The 13,683-nt window shown below is 63.8% G+C and overlaps 3 protein-coding genes across 3 annotated transcripts; all 3 read right to left on the bottom strand.

Moving 5' to 3' along the window:
* Positions 1-304: 304 nt before the first annotated feature.
* On the bottom strand, positions 305-818 carry MNEG_7247 (hypothetical protein; the record flags this gene model as incomplete). The annotated part of the gene is made up of 1 exon (XM_014044282.1): positions 305-818. A coding segment is annotated over one exon (514 nt), but the record flags the coding sequence as incomplete, so codon positions are not given.
* A 2,403-nt stretch (positions 819-3,221) lies between these two features.
* Positions 3,222-4,983, bottom strand: MNEG_7246 (hypothetical protein; the record flags this gene model as incomplete). Its single annotated transcript, XM_014044281.1, has 2 exons — positions 3,222-4,443; positions 4,640-4,983. 2 exons carry the CDS (start codon positions 4,981-4,983, stop codon positions 3,222-3,224), a joined length of 1,566 nt encoding a protein of 521 aa, XP_013899735.1.
* Positions 4,984-10,016: 5,033 nt separating this feature from the next.
* On the bottom strand, positions 10,017-13,010 carry MNEG_7245 (hypothetical protein; the record flags this gene model as incomplete). Its single annotated transcript, XM_014044280.1, has 8 exons — positions 10,017-10,157; positions 10,462-10,528; positions 10,756-10,959; positions 11,155-11,296; positions 11,550-11,628; positions 11,874-11,926; positions 12,188-12,709; positions 12,896-13,010. The coding sequence occupies 8 exons, from the start codon at positions 13,008-13,010 to the stop codon at positions 10,017-10,019; spliced, it is 1,323 nt and encodes a 440-aa protein (XP_013899734.1).
* Between the last annotated feature and the right edge of the window lie 673 nt (positions 13,011-13,683).

Genomic DNA, 13,683 nt, shown 5'->3' with positions numbered 1-13,683 from the left:
GGGGGGGGTTGGGGCGCAAACGGGCCTAGTGAGGCAAGAGGGGGAGGTGTGGGAGAGGGTTCGAGGGGGGGAGCTGCGTTGACATTGGCTGCAGGCGCCAGGCTGGGCTGGCGGCTGTGCCAAGCGGCCGCTGGCAAACGCGCAATCGCGCCGCGCGCATGCGCATGCTGGCCCTGCAGCCGTGCGCTCTCACAAGCGCGTGCGGATGCAGTTGAAGGCGCATGCATGCAGGCACGCGCACGCGGCTGCACGCAGCTGCATGCACGCGCATGTGCGTGCCATGCGGCGCGGCATGGCACCGCACCTGCCGCGTTGGTGACCAAGGCCAGCCCAAACACCGCCGGCGCTGTCAGCATGAGCAGCGCCGCGGCGCTCGCCCTCGGGCCAAACGCGTCCGTCAGCGACCCTATGAGGATCCGCGACCCGATCGCGCCGCACACTGACGCGATGCCGGCGTTGCCTACGTCAGTCTGCGTCAGGTTGAGCTGGTCGCGCAGGATTGGCAGCAGCGCCGCCGCCGCAAACGTTGAAAAGAAGCAGAGGAAGAAGGCGACCGTGGAGACGTGGAACGCGCGCATGTGGGGCCGCGCGGCCGACAGCAGCTTGAGGCGCGTCGCCTTGCGCTCAGAGTCGACGGGGAGCGCGTAGGTCGCGCCCTCGGGCGCGCTGTGCCACTTGACGGCGGGCGGCGCGGCTGAGGGGCCTGGGCGGCTGCCGCCGCGGCCGGCAGCGGCCGTCGCTGAGTCCTCGTTGTCGCCGCCGCTGCGCTGGGGCCATTGCGTGTGCGTTGAGATGGATACCTCCCCAGGGGCCGCCATCTGAAGTCCCACGCACCCGGAGGGCCGCTCAGCTGCACCCCATGTCGATCACGTGCTGCGCCTCGTCGGCGCACATGGGGGCCGGTCGCCTCGCTCCGAGCCAGGCGGGCAGCCGGTGCTCGATACGCTAGTTGCTTGTTTGCCACAGGAAATAACCTTTTGGGCGACTGCCGGGAGCGCCAAGGACCTTTATTGGCGTGCGGCTCCGGCGCCCCGATCTGATGTCGTTGAGAGTCCTAGAGCACACGGTTATAGCTATGGATTGTCCTACGCGCGTATGCCGCAGGTTGGCTGCTCAGGGGACACATGCACTTTGCGGTGCGCCAGGGGGTCGCTGGTGTTCATTTTATCAGTGAAACATGGGTCCATTCAATCGGGCACAGACCATATGACAGGCGCTGCAGTGCTGGACTTCCCAATGCATCACAGCCCTGGCCGCCCCCACATGTCCAAGATGCCATCTCGAGCCCATGTGCAATGCTCACCTACGTTTGGGCTTAGCCAGGGCTAGCCAAGCAGCCCTTGCTGCAGGTCGACCTGCATACGCAAAACGCTGAGTTGCTGCTAGTGCTGCTATGATTGGGGTGCGCATGGCCCGTAGTGCCCCTTTGAGAGGGCCGCTTTTGCTACGCGCAACCTAGGTGTCACCCCAGGGACACCAAGCGAGCCCAAGGCTATCACTGGGCGCATCTTGCGATGCCATTCAAAACTTGCTGGGTGCCCCTGCGGACACCCAAACACTGTTGCTGTAAAAGCCTTGGGGCAGCCGTGCTACCGGCGCCGTCCCATGTCGCATGGAGCATCACCTCGTTGCTCCTGGACCTGCCCCTGCAAGAGGGCTGGCTGCATCCAGTTGAACACAAGTGCTGCTCACCATGTTGGGGCGCACCATGTATACGACAAGGGTATCATTAAACCAACACAGCTTGCGCACATTATGCTGCCGACAAGGCCTCAGCCCTGCCCCATTGCTTGGCTGGAATCCTTATCACCAGGTGAGCTGCCAGATGCGTGTGCAATCCCAGCCCGCAAAGCAGCTGCATCATGTACGCTTGTTACTCCTACAGCCACCCTGCATCAGGCCGGCTGCAGCGTCGCTGGCGCTATGGTGGAATTGTGTGTTCGCTCCAAGTGCTATCACCGTCGCGAGCACTCCAAAGCAGGTGCACGCGAATGCCAGCACAGCAGGCCGGGCACCTGGACACAGCTATACGAGTGGCTGCATGCTGGCCGTCGGCGGCTTTGGCGCCACATCTGCGCATGCTTGTGAGCAGGCGTGCGCGAGCAACCGCGCACATCTCCACACGCGGGCAAGGTGAAAGGGCGCGCCTGCCGAACAAGTTCTATTCATAACGGTTTAAGAAAAACCGTGCGCGCAAAGGCAGGGGGGCGGGCTGCGGCCGCCGGTGCCGGCGCGCCAGGAATGGTAACGGCAAGTGGACCGATGCATGATGGTGACCTGTATCTATCACAAGTGCATTTCTTGCGCTGTGCCTGCTTGATATGAAGCACTTGGTCAGCGGCCTCATTCCTGATCTGGCGCTGACAAGCCCCCGCAATCTTCGACATTCGCAGAGCGGCGTCTGCAATCAAAAATCAGCCGGCAAGGGCGCGGACTGCACCGCAGCCCAAAAGCACGCCGCTGCTCCCCGCCCGCGCCCAGGGACTGTGGCGCAGAAGCGCCCGGGAGCGTGCAGCGCACGTGTGTAAGCGAATCGGACGTGCGACCGACTGAAATCAAACAAAGGCGAGCATTGATGCTGCGAGTCAGCCCTTGCCACGGCCAACATTGTGGGACTGTGCGGCGCTGGGCGCGTGCCGTGCTGGGGCTGAGGAGGCCGGGGAGCGCTGCAGCTGAGAGGATCGACAAACCGCCTGCTGGGCGGCACCAGGCACAGGGGAAGGCTCACAGCGCGCAAGCGCGGGAGGCAGCTGCCGAAACGGGCACGCCCTTTTGAGTGCGGCCGGCGGGGGAGCCACTCGCATGCACGTGGCTGCCACAGGAGCTGTGAGAATGAGGTGGTGGGGTAGGGTAGCATCATGCTGCTCATTCAATACGCAGTTCGACGGTGAGCACAGTCGAGACGCGGAGCGCAGGTGCCGGCACTGTTGCGAACAAAAAAAGCACAAGTCAGGGGCAGTTTGTGGCGACCGGCCGGGGCGGCCCCGCGCGCTCTGGCGAGTTGACGCCAGCGACAGCAGCAGCAAGGGACGAAGCCGGCGCAGGCCGGCGGCACGTGCTTGGATGCCAGCGGCGCACGCAAAGAAGGAGGAGACAGCAGTGGATCGGCAGCAAACAAGGCGCCGGGCGCGGCTCAAAATCGGCCGCTGCTGGGTGCTAGCCAGCGAGGGCTGGCAGCGTGGGTAGGGGTAGGGCACATGGTGGCGCCCACAGGCAGCGCCTTACAAGCAGCGGGGCACGGGGGCATGCATGCCGAACAGCAGCGCGCGGTTCGCCTGTGCCTGCTGGAGGTGCGCCGCCAGCAGCCCCTGCCGCGGCGGCGCGCTTTGCCCCGGCGCACGGCCGCGCGGGGCCGCCACGGCCCCCGCCGCCGGCCCGCAGCCGCCGCTGCCCCAGGCGGCGGCGCGGCGGCCCTCTGCCCATGACGCCGACGCGCCTGGCCGCCTAGGCACAACGCCGCCCGCCTCCTCATCATCCTCATCGTCCTCATCAAAAAGCGTGCTCACCCCGCTGGCCGCCCCGGGGCTGCCCGGCCCGGGCGACGCGCCATCCAACCGCAACGGACTGCTGCTCCCACCCGCGCTGCCCGACGCGTAGACGATCGACGCATCGTCGTCGTCGCTGCTGCCGCCAATGGCGGCGTCGGCGCCGCTCGCGCAGCGGCTCTGCTCGTGCGCCGCTTTAGGCTCGCACGGGTAGCTGGGGCCGCCGCCGGCAAAGCGTCTGAGAGCCGCTGCTGCTGCTGCGGCGGCCGCGCCGGTGCTCACAGAGTCTTGCTGTGTCTCGGAAGGGGCCGCCGCGCAGCCCTGAGCGGCTGCGGCGCGCTGTGCGGGCAACACCGTCCCGCCCGCGCCGAGCCGCGGCGGCGCCTGGGCCGCGATCGGCAGCAGCGCCTGCCCCAGCGGCGGCAGCGCGTCGAACCCCACTTGGGCCCGCAACGGCTGCTGCACCTGGCGCCTGGCCGCGACGCCGCAGCTGCTTGCGAAGCTGCTGGCCACACCGTCGGACGGCCTGCTCGCCGCCAGCCCTTGCACAACACGGCCGCCGCCACCGCCGCTGCTGCGCAGCGCCGCCGCGCCGTCCACGCCGCTCGCGCTGCCCGGCCCCCGCCCGTACGCAGCCGAAAGGCCGGCCGCTGACGCCGGGGCGGCCGACGAGGCTGGCGACGACTCCGGCGCCGGCGCGGCGCCCCCGGCCGGGCTGCTGCAGCGCGCCACGAACGACGCGACCTCCGCCTCGGGCGCCCCCTGGGGCGGCACCTGGATGTCCACGAATTGGTCAGACATCCACCGGTTGATGGTCGCAGCCCAGCCCCTCCATGGCGGGCAGGGGCGGCCTGCCTCAAGGAAGGCGGTCTCCACCTCCTCGCAAAGCAGCTGCACCACGGGCTGCATCTGGCAGGGCATGCCGACAAACACGGGCGGCAGCGCCTCCCAGACGGCGCTGGGGGGCGAGAAGAGGAGGGCGCGGGCGTGGGGAGGAGGGGGGCGTCGGGGCGCAGCTGCACGGGGTGGCGGGAGCGAGACGATCCCGCTGCTGCGACGGCGAGGCCAGCCCCCAGCAGCACGTTTGCGACTCGGCCGCAAACGCACAAACTGCAGGCACGCGGGGCGCTGGGCGGCGGCGGCGGCGTGTGTACCTGTACTGCGGGCTCATGGCGGCAGTGCGGAAGAGGTCTCTGAAATGTGGGTCCACTATGTACTCCACCCCCATTTCGCTGCTGGTGTCCAGCGCCACGATGAAGGCATTGTCAAAGGACTTGGTCCAGTAGGTCTTGGAGTGCAGCACACGACGCACAATCACCGTGTAGCCACGGCGCGACAGCGCGAGCGCGACGCGCGCAACGTCGGCACTGCGGGACGCGGCGGACGTGCTCGGCGCGCCGCCGGCCGGGTCGGCCAGGGGCGGCGGGCCGCTGCCGCCGGCGCCGCTGCCGCCGCCGCTCGGCCGGGGCCTGCTCCGGGCGCTCACGAGGGCGGCCATGGCGCTGGAGGCGTCGCTCTGCAGCTTGTGCTCGAAATAGGTCGAGAGGGAGAGCAGCACAGACACCTGATAGGCTGTGGTGGCCCGTGGGTCCGGCGCCGCCGCCGACGCTGTGAAACGCCGCAGCGCCGCCGCCGCACGGCGCCCATGCCCGCTGCCTTCGTCGTCGCCCGTTGTCAGTACAACGGCCGCGCCGCGCGCATGGATTGTCGCATCGACACGCTGCGTCACAGCGGCGCCTTCTGCCGCCTCCTCAAGCGCAAATAGTGCGGTGCCCGAGCCTTCGCTGCTGGTCGTGCTACGGTGGCTTGACTCTACCGTTAACGCTCTTCCCGTAGCCGTTCGCCGCGAGAACGTCCGTCTCAAGCCTTGCAGCATAGCTGCTCCAGCGTGGTGGGCAAACGCCCGTGCGGGGCGTCAACGGGCCAGAATTAGGGGTCGATGTTTCAGTTATTGTGTGATAGAGCTTCACGGAAGGCCTCGTCCACTGTCACAGGAGCATGCCAGGGCGGACCCCTCGGCGGAAAGGGCCAGGTGCCCGCTCCCGTGGCACACAGAGAGGTCCAGGGACGAGCTGCACAAAAAATGACTATTCGCCGGTGAATTGCATGAAGTATGCGAGAGTTGTCAACCGCCCCCAAGGGCGCGAAAAAAGCGCTCTTCAGCTTGACGACGATAACGTTAACCCCAGGATGGGATGAACGAGGCAGCAAATTTGATAGAAGGTGAAGATCTTACAAAGCCTCATAACAGAGTTTGCGGGCGGCTGCACGTGGCTCACACCAGGGTGACTGACGCTGACGTGTGCCGATCACATGGACCTTGCACAAGTGGACAAGTGCCTCTTATGCCTTGTCAGATGGATGTTTTCTGGGCGCTTTCTTCAAGTTCCTGTAGTTGCAGCAGCATTCCGATGCAATAATGCAGCTGCCGAGCGCATGACATCACTGGCAATGGTGAGGTGGAAAAAAACCCATGTCTCACAGGGGGAGAAATGCCAACAATCCGATGGCGCTGAGCTACCGTCCCCATATGCCTTCAGATACCTCAGCCTCCGACATAAATCCTGACAACAACGACAAGCTCAAGCAAATATTCACTTGGAGAGAGCTGCATGCATTGCGCTCGTGCGAATGCGTCATGTGCTGGTGTGCATGGCTGTGCGTGCGAATGTGGCTCAACAAATGCTTACGGGGCAGTAGAAGACTTAAAATGAGATGTGAGAGACGGGACCAAGGCTCTGCGGGCAGCCCGTGCACTTTGCGGCCTGAGAGAGTGGCCCAGTGAGCGGGTGGCCCGAGTCGGTCACAGCGCCTGATGCATCTGCGTGTGCTTGACGAGGCAAGTGGGGGCAAGGGACTGCAGTCGGACTCACATTGCTTTTTTTCATGACGTGTGTGTGTGTGTGTGTGTGTGTGTGTGTGTGTGTGTGTGTGTGTGTGTGTGTGTGTGCGTGTGCGTGTGCGTGTGCGTGCGCGTGTGCGTGTGCGTGCGCGCGCACACACTTGAGCTCCGCTGCGCATCGTCGCTGAGAGATCTGGGTGAACTTTGATTTGGGCGGCTTTTGTGATACAGTCACGGCATCTGCACATCTTTTCGTCAATGCAGACTCCACCGGTACTTGCAGCTCTGCATGGCTTTGACCAGCAACACACTGTTCACGCAGCGGCAGTGCATCGTGAGTGCAGTTTGTGCCGGTTTGTCAAAAGTGAGGCGTTTGTTGGGAGCTTTGCAGGCTTGTTCTTTTCATGTTTTGACAACCTCGTGGCATCAGGGGTGGGATTCGCAGGTTGTTACAGAATGACAGGTACAATTGAAGGGTTGTCTAGTTTTCATCAGCCTCGAAATGGTGGTGGTGGACAAAGCAAGGGCAGCTTCTCGCTGCGCACGACCAAGCTGCTGATCATAATTCTTGGTTAACCCCACTGGCACTCTCGATTGTGGTAGGTAAAACTCCTCAAGAAAAGACACACGTCCTGTCTAGATAACACTGCAGCCCGCAGACCCCTCTGACTCTATCCAGGCCTCAACAGCCACGACGTACTCGTGTGCGCTGTGCCGCTCGCGCTTGCCGCTTGGGGGTGGATATGGCACGCTGTCCCCTGCTGCCTCAAGCCAGGAACCGTTGTGTTGAGCGCTGCCGGCAGGGTGCAGCCAAGCATCCGTGTTGTCTGCACCCCAACCTTCCCCCGTGCCTGCATCGCTGCTTTCCTTTGCGCGGCTGCCGCTGGAAGGCTGGTTGGCGTTCCTCTCGTCAGCCCAGCCCCCGCCACTGTAGCTGCTGCTCGCACACCAACCGCCCCTGCCACCTGCATCCATGCTGCCGCTTTCACCGGCGCCAAAGGCTTCGCCACAGCTGCTGGACGCCGTGCTGGCGCCCGAGCTTTCTAGATGGCTGCTGAGGGTGCCGCCGCTGCCCGCGTCGCTGCAGCTGCCCGCGTCGCCACTGCTGCTGCCGCTGCCGCTGCTGCTGCTCCTCCACCTGCCCGCCAGCCAGCTGCCCGTTAGGACCTCGCTGCCGCCGACACTGGAGGCGGCGGCCTCCCCGCCCCACGGGCTGCACACCCCCACGACGCAGCTGCTGGGCAGGGATCTGTAAGGCAGGACCGCCGGCACGCTGGGCGGCTGCCGCGGCACGCCGTCGCCCTCGTTTTCAAATACACGCGTCACCTGCCCGAGGGCTGAAGCATAGTGCTCCACCCATGACGCATCGCCGATTTTCGGCGCCCCGAGGGCAAAGACGCCAGCCACAGGCACCTGCATCTCCCGCTGTAGCTGCACGGCTGCCAGCTGTGCAAAGGCGCCGCCGAGGGAGTGACCTGCAAAGTACAGCCACGGCGACGCTTGTGTGCGGCCGCGGGTGATTGCCGCACCAAGGGCCTCACGTATGCGGGCGCGCAGCTTGGGGATGGCCCCCTGCAGCGAGTCCCACCATGCTGCGTGGACGCGCACCCAAACGTCCCCCTCCTGTTGCGGCTGCTGCTGCTGCTGCTGCTGCTGCTGGTGCTGCTGCTGCTGCTGGTGGTCGTCCTCCTCCATATCCGCCCGCTGCACCTGCTCGCCACCGCGACCGCATGGCAAGGGTGCAGGCAGGCGCACGGGCCAGAGCCAGCAGCACCGGTTCAGAAGCCGCTGAAGCGAGCCATCCGTCCCTCTGAACACAACCACTACACAGCCGTCGCACATGACCAGGACTGCCGCGTGCAGGCGCGCTGTGTCGATGAATGTGGCGCCTTGGACGGCGGCGCCCCACTTGTGCATGAAGGCGTGCTGATAGACGGGTGCAGATGCGGCTGGGTCGCAAACGTTTTTGGGGTACATGTCCCGCGAGAGCGCCGCCGCAAGAGGTGCCACGGCATGCAGCGGCGGCGGCGTGGGTGACAAACCCACCGCTGCCGCCGCTGCCGCCACAGCCGAGGCTGAGCTAAAGGGTGATGCCGGTACAACCTTGATTGTCATTCCTCTTGCTTCTGATTTCGCATCTGTCGCATAAGTGTCCAGTACCGCACATGGAGATGTGGAACGAGGTGAGAAACGCACCGCAGCCCCCAATCAGCCACAAAATACAGTCGTTTGGGTCTCTTTGCACTCAAGCTAATGCTGCTGTTTGCGAGTGACACGCCCGTGGCACTTGCTGCAACGATTCCTGCGCACCTGCGAGTGTATGTCTTATCTGAGGTTCGCTGAAGCTTTGAAACTACGCAAAAGTCATATTTTGAGCCTCAACTCCCCTAGCTTGTGGGCACGCGGCCCTCCCGCCAACGAAGCCATAGGATGTATCGCCATCAAGAGCAATGGGTCTTCGTCGATGCTGTGATGCTATTCAGACAGAACATTCAACTTTTTCAAAAACCTGCACAGCTAGCTTCTTGCCAGTGGAGTGCTGTGAATCAGCGTAACCCAAGTGGGCACGTGCAGCTGCAGTGCCTCTGCATGAAGGTGGGTGGCAGCAGGAGGCACCTCCGGGGCAGGTGGTGACAATGCGCATGCTGTTGTTGTGCAACAACCGCCGAAATTGTGACAGATTGTAGCGGTAGAGGGCTGGCAGCCGCGGACGCCCACCTTGACTGTTGCCCTGCTTTGCTTGGCAGCACGCCTCCTCCAGGACTCCTGCTCAAACTCAGCCAAAGACTCCATTACCTGGCAAGATCGTCACCACAAATCACGATGGGCGATGGAGGCTCGTAAACGTTTCCTATCGATTTCCCAGGGCAAATCATATGGAGTGAAGTAATTGGCAAGATTGCGCTGTGTGAGTCGTTCTTGGCAGAGCCAACCTGCTGCATGCCAAAAGCTATGCACTACTGCCTTGACCCGCGGAAAGCTCCTGAGAAGCGTACTGCCTACCAACAAATTCAAAGAACAAGCCAGGGCGTGCAGTTGAGTGCGGAAACGCAGCAATCAGCTGTGTTTGCAGTCGCCGTGCGTGCCGGCAAAGTTGCAGTGCTCAATCCACTGACATGCAGCGTTGTGTCGTGCAACGGCCAGGCTTGCAACAAGACTGGCAGCAAACAATCAAAAAATTGTGTCAACCAGTGGAGGACTGATTATGTGACTGACTTGGAGGGAATCTTGACACAACTTGGTAAGAACGAGGCCCCTGAAATTGCGCTATCTTGATTGCGTGGAGCAGGCACCAGCCGAGAGAAACCACACCGTGATCGTCCGTTCTGGATGCATGACAGACTACGCGGCCGACCAACGGACCAGAGGTGTGCGCTGCTACCCTGTCGGTCAAACCTGGGAGGCATCCTGACGATGCTGCCCTGCGCCGGGCTCGCCAGCCTGGGATGCCCTCGCCCATGTTCGCCCCACCAACTGCGTGGCATGCTTGTGCACGTACTTGGCGTGGCGGTGCACTGCGAAGACGGCCAGCAGGAACGCGCCTGCCGCCATGGCCAACCCCAGCAGCACCCACAGGCCGGCTACCTGTGGTGGAAAATGTGTGGCTTGCGTCTCTGGGGCAATGCGTCTCTGGGGCGACTGAAGAGCAGCAGGTCCGCGGCAAAACTTTGAGCAGTCTAAAAAGATGGCTAACCGGGCCGGCGCTCAGCACGGCACACGAGCTTGCCGGCAACAGCTGACGTCAACAGGCCAGCCGCGCCGCCCACCTGCTCTGGCGTGACTTGCGTTAGCGATGATCCCCCGGACTGCGCGTCGCCGCAGCCGCCGCCCTGCGGAGGTTTACGCAGGGTCAGCGGAGGTTTGAATGAGAATTGTGGGGGAAAATGCCTACTGCTCAGAAAGTGCTTCATGAGTGCGGTACTGCATGCAGCTCCCGCCAGAGCCGTGACCGGACCTGCGGCAAGCCCATGCGCGAGTGACTCCAGGGTGCTGGTGCAGGAAGCACGGCCCAGCGTGGCTCGCACCGCCTGGCGGCAAAGCAGCTTCCACAAGCCAGCCAGTGCGAGCTGCTGTTGCTGGCCGCCTGGTTGGCATCACCTGGCCGCCACATGCATCCCCTAGACGAGACCCCACCTGCTTTTTGACGGTCACGTCATATATGCCTTCAATGATACCCTCGTCTATGATGGCTGCAATGCGCCTGATAGTTGTGGGAGCGCGGCGGCGCAGCGCGGAGCGCTAACGGCACACCGCAGGCATCCATGTCACCGTCGCTGCGCTGCCCCAGCCCTCAAGGCTGAAAGAGATTGGGTCATGGTTGTGAGGCGGCTTGAGCGTTGTCCCCGTGCCACAACGGCGGTACGTTTCACCCACACCCCAGCAGCGAGCCATCCGGCGGCCATGCATTTCACATCAACCATGCCGCACCTGTCCAGGCTTTGCCGAAGCACTGGGCTGAGTTTGCTGGCGTACCCGATGCCGTAGTCCGTCATTGCAAATTGGTCCCCCACCGTCTCAAACTCGCACTGGGTGGAGGCCACCCAGTTTGCAAAGCTGGCGGTGGTGATGAGCGCCTGCAGCTGGCCGCTGCGCAGCATGTCCAGCATCTGCTCCTCGTCCTTGTCGTTCTCCCTGTTGGGTTTCAAAGGAGCGAGGTTCGGGGCTGGATACCTTTGAAGCGCACAGGCCAACCTGCTTGGTAATACATGCACGACCTTTGCCGCTGCAGCTTACAGTGCTGGAACTCGCAAGAATGGCTGCTTGCCGCGAGTTGGGTGCACCTGCAAGGCGGGGGCCCCCCTCTGCGGCCCTCCGCGCGCCGCGCACCAGGGCAGGGGGATGGCGGCCACCCCGAGGGCGCTGACCCTGGGTATGGACTCGTCCCACACGCCCACGGCCTTCCCCTTGAGGTCGGGCAGCCCCCTGATGTCAGAGTTGATGCGCGCTGTCAGCAGCGCCGCGGAGTTGGCTGAGGCGTGGGGGGTGGGGGGACGGGAGGAAGGGGATGGGAGGGGAGAGGACACTTGTGGGTCCTGGGACAAAATCTAGGGAGCCAGCAGCCGCACGATGCATACCAAGCACACAAGATCTGATACAGGGGAAGGGGAATCATGGTCACCAAATCAGCATTGAACCCTGGTTCATCAACGAGATGACAACTTGATTCAGGGGCGCAGCCTCATTAAAGGCCATTGTCGAGTTGAGCGGTTGGAGGGGCCTACCGGTGTAGATGGCGATGAGAATGAGCAGCAGGAGGCCGTACGCCCACAGCACCACCCTGGACGGCAGCGACTCTGCCGACTGCAGCACAAGGGTTTGATGGGGGAGCTCGGCTGTCGTCGGTGCTTGGGCGACTGCCGGCACATTCAGGGTGCCAGGCAGTTGTGAGATGGACGTTGGCGAGCAGGGGGCTCGGCCCAGCATGTCGAGCGCTTGTGCGAGGACGTTGGAAAGTGTCGTCAAGCAGGCAGGCCTGCGGGGCTGGCGGAGCGGCACACAAGTACGCGGCGCAGGCCGCAGCAGGGCGTGCCTAACTCTGCACCCACCGGGGCATCCCCGATGTCTGAGAGCCGCAGCAGGGACTGCGTGAGGTTTGACTCTGAGGGGCGTTTGACCAGCAAATTGGTTGAGATGCTGAGAGGCGGGGCCAGAAGGCAGCTTTGCTGTGAAAGCGCACCCAGGGTGGTGGATCATGACAGCGTCGGACAAAAACAACCGAGTTCCCCGCTCAGCGAATCACAGGTTTGCACCAGTGACTCAAAGTGCGCCACTGAAGACGTGACCCCGCTCCCTGTGCCGTTCAGCGACGCACGCACACCAGCCAGTGGCACCTCCATGCCATGAGTATGTGGCCACTTACTCAGGTTATTCACAGCCGCCTTCTCCTCGCCCTCACGCACGCCCAGCCAGCCCAGGCAGCTCGCACTGCGCCGGGCGCCCTCCTCGGCCGCCGCGTGGCCGTCGACTGCTGCTAGAGCAGGCGCCGCTGCACCTGTGGCATCGATGAAGCCATTCTGCTCCTGCTGCCCGGCACGGTCCTCCTTGGTCACTAGCGCCTCCTTTACCACACCACCATTGACGATTCGAGTGGCCGGCGCGTCTTGCCAGCCTAGCGGCGTCTCGCCCTTCGATCGTGCGTGTTGGCGGCCGCGGAAGAGGCCAGCGAGGCCGAGACGGCCGTGCCGGCCGGCAGCCGTCTTCGGTCTACGCGCCTTGGGGGGCGGCTTGAGCAGGGTGCGAGCCCGCTGGTCAAACAGCCACAGGACGAAGCCCACGAGCAAGCTGGTGCAGAAGATGAGCAGCCACAGGGGCCCAGAGAAGACCGTGAGGGGCGCCCAGAGGTTGGCTTGGCGGTTTCTGGGGACCGTCAGAATCTTGAGCCCTGCGGGATTTGGCCGAGGGGCCGCAGGCTTGATATGATGGGGCAAGACCTGGCCTTACCTTATAGGAGGCGCGGCACAAGTGGGCTGCCCGCTCCAGGGGATGAACATGGTGCTGCGTGGGGCGCCCCAGCCCCCAACTTTATCAATTTCACGGTCACACTCCTGCGAATCCCGGGGATCCTCACCCTCTTTGTCTGTAATCCACGAGACCGACGCGCCCGATGCAAACAGCTGGTTGCTTGGAGGGATGCCGGCCGGCGCGAGCATGCAGGTGCCGTTTGGGCTGACAAGGTCCTGCATCAGCGGCGTCCACAGGATGCAGTCAAGGAACCACGAGTCAAAGTCGCTGAGCCAATCCACGCGCTGAGCAATGGCGCGGAACATCTCCACCTGGGTGGTAGCGGCGGCGGCGTGAGCGTTGCAGTGGGTGCGGGCGCGGGTGTGCATGCGCGTGTCAGAAGCGACATGTGAGAACATCATGATAGGCCTCATAGCACCTGCAACGGCAGCAGCAGCAGCAGCAGCAGCAGCAACGGCAGCAGCAGCAGCAGCAGCAGCAGCAGCAGCAGCGGCAGCAGCAGCAGCAGCAGCAGCAGCAGCAGCAGCAACAGCAGCAGCAGGAGCAGCAGCAGCGGTCACAAGGGCAGCAGCAGCATCGGCTTGGCGGTAGCCACGCACCACACAAGACCAGCACGACCTGCAAACACCCAATGGCATCAACAGCCGTCGCCACCATCACAGCTGCGTACCAAGTAGCCAGAGTAGCTGTCTTGTGGCTGGTCCGGTTTGCAGAAGCAGTACGGGGTGTAAGGGGACGCGCACACGCGAATCCTGCAGCGCCGGCGCACCGGAGGGGGGCGCGCCGTCAAAGCCGCACTGCCGCTTGTCATAGCACCCTGCACCTAACAGGCAAATCTGGAGCATGCGCCTGTCGTTACATGCACCGGCTGGCGCGCAGTCGGCATGCAGGGCC

This window comes from Monoraphidium neglectum (genome assembly GCF_000611645.1).
Source record: "Monoraphidium neglectum strain SAG 48.87 unplaced genomic scaffold scaffold01264, whole genome shotgun sequence".
NCBI classification, from domain to species: domain Eukaryota; kingdom Viridiplantae; phylum Chlorophyta; class Chlorophyceae; order Sphaeropleales; family Selenastraceae; genus Monoraphidium; species Monoraphidium neglectum.
The sequence above is the reverse complement of the archived record's forward strand: the minus strand, read 5'-3'. Positions and strand labels throughout refer to the sequence as shown.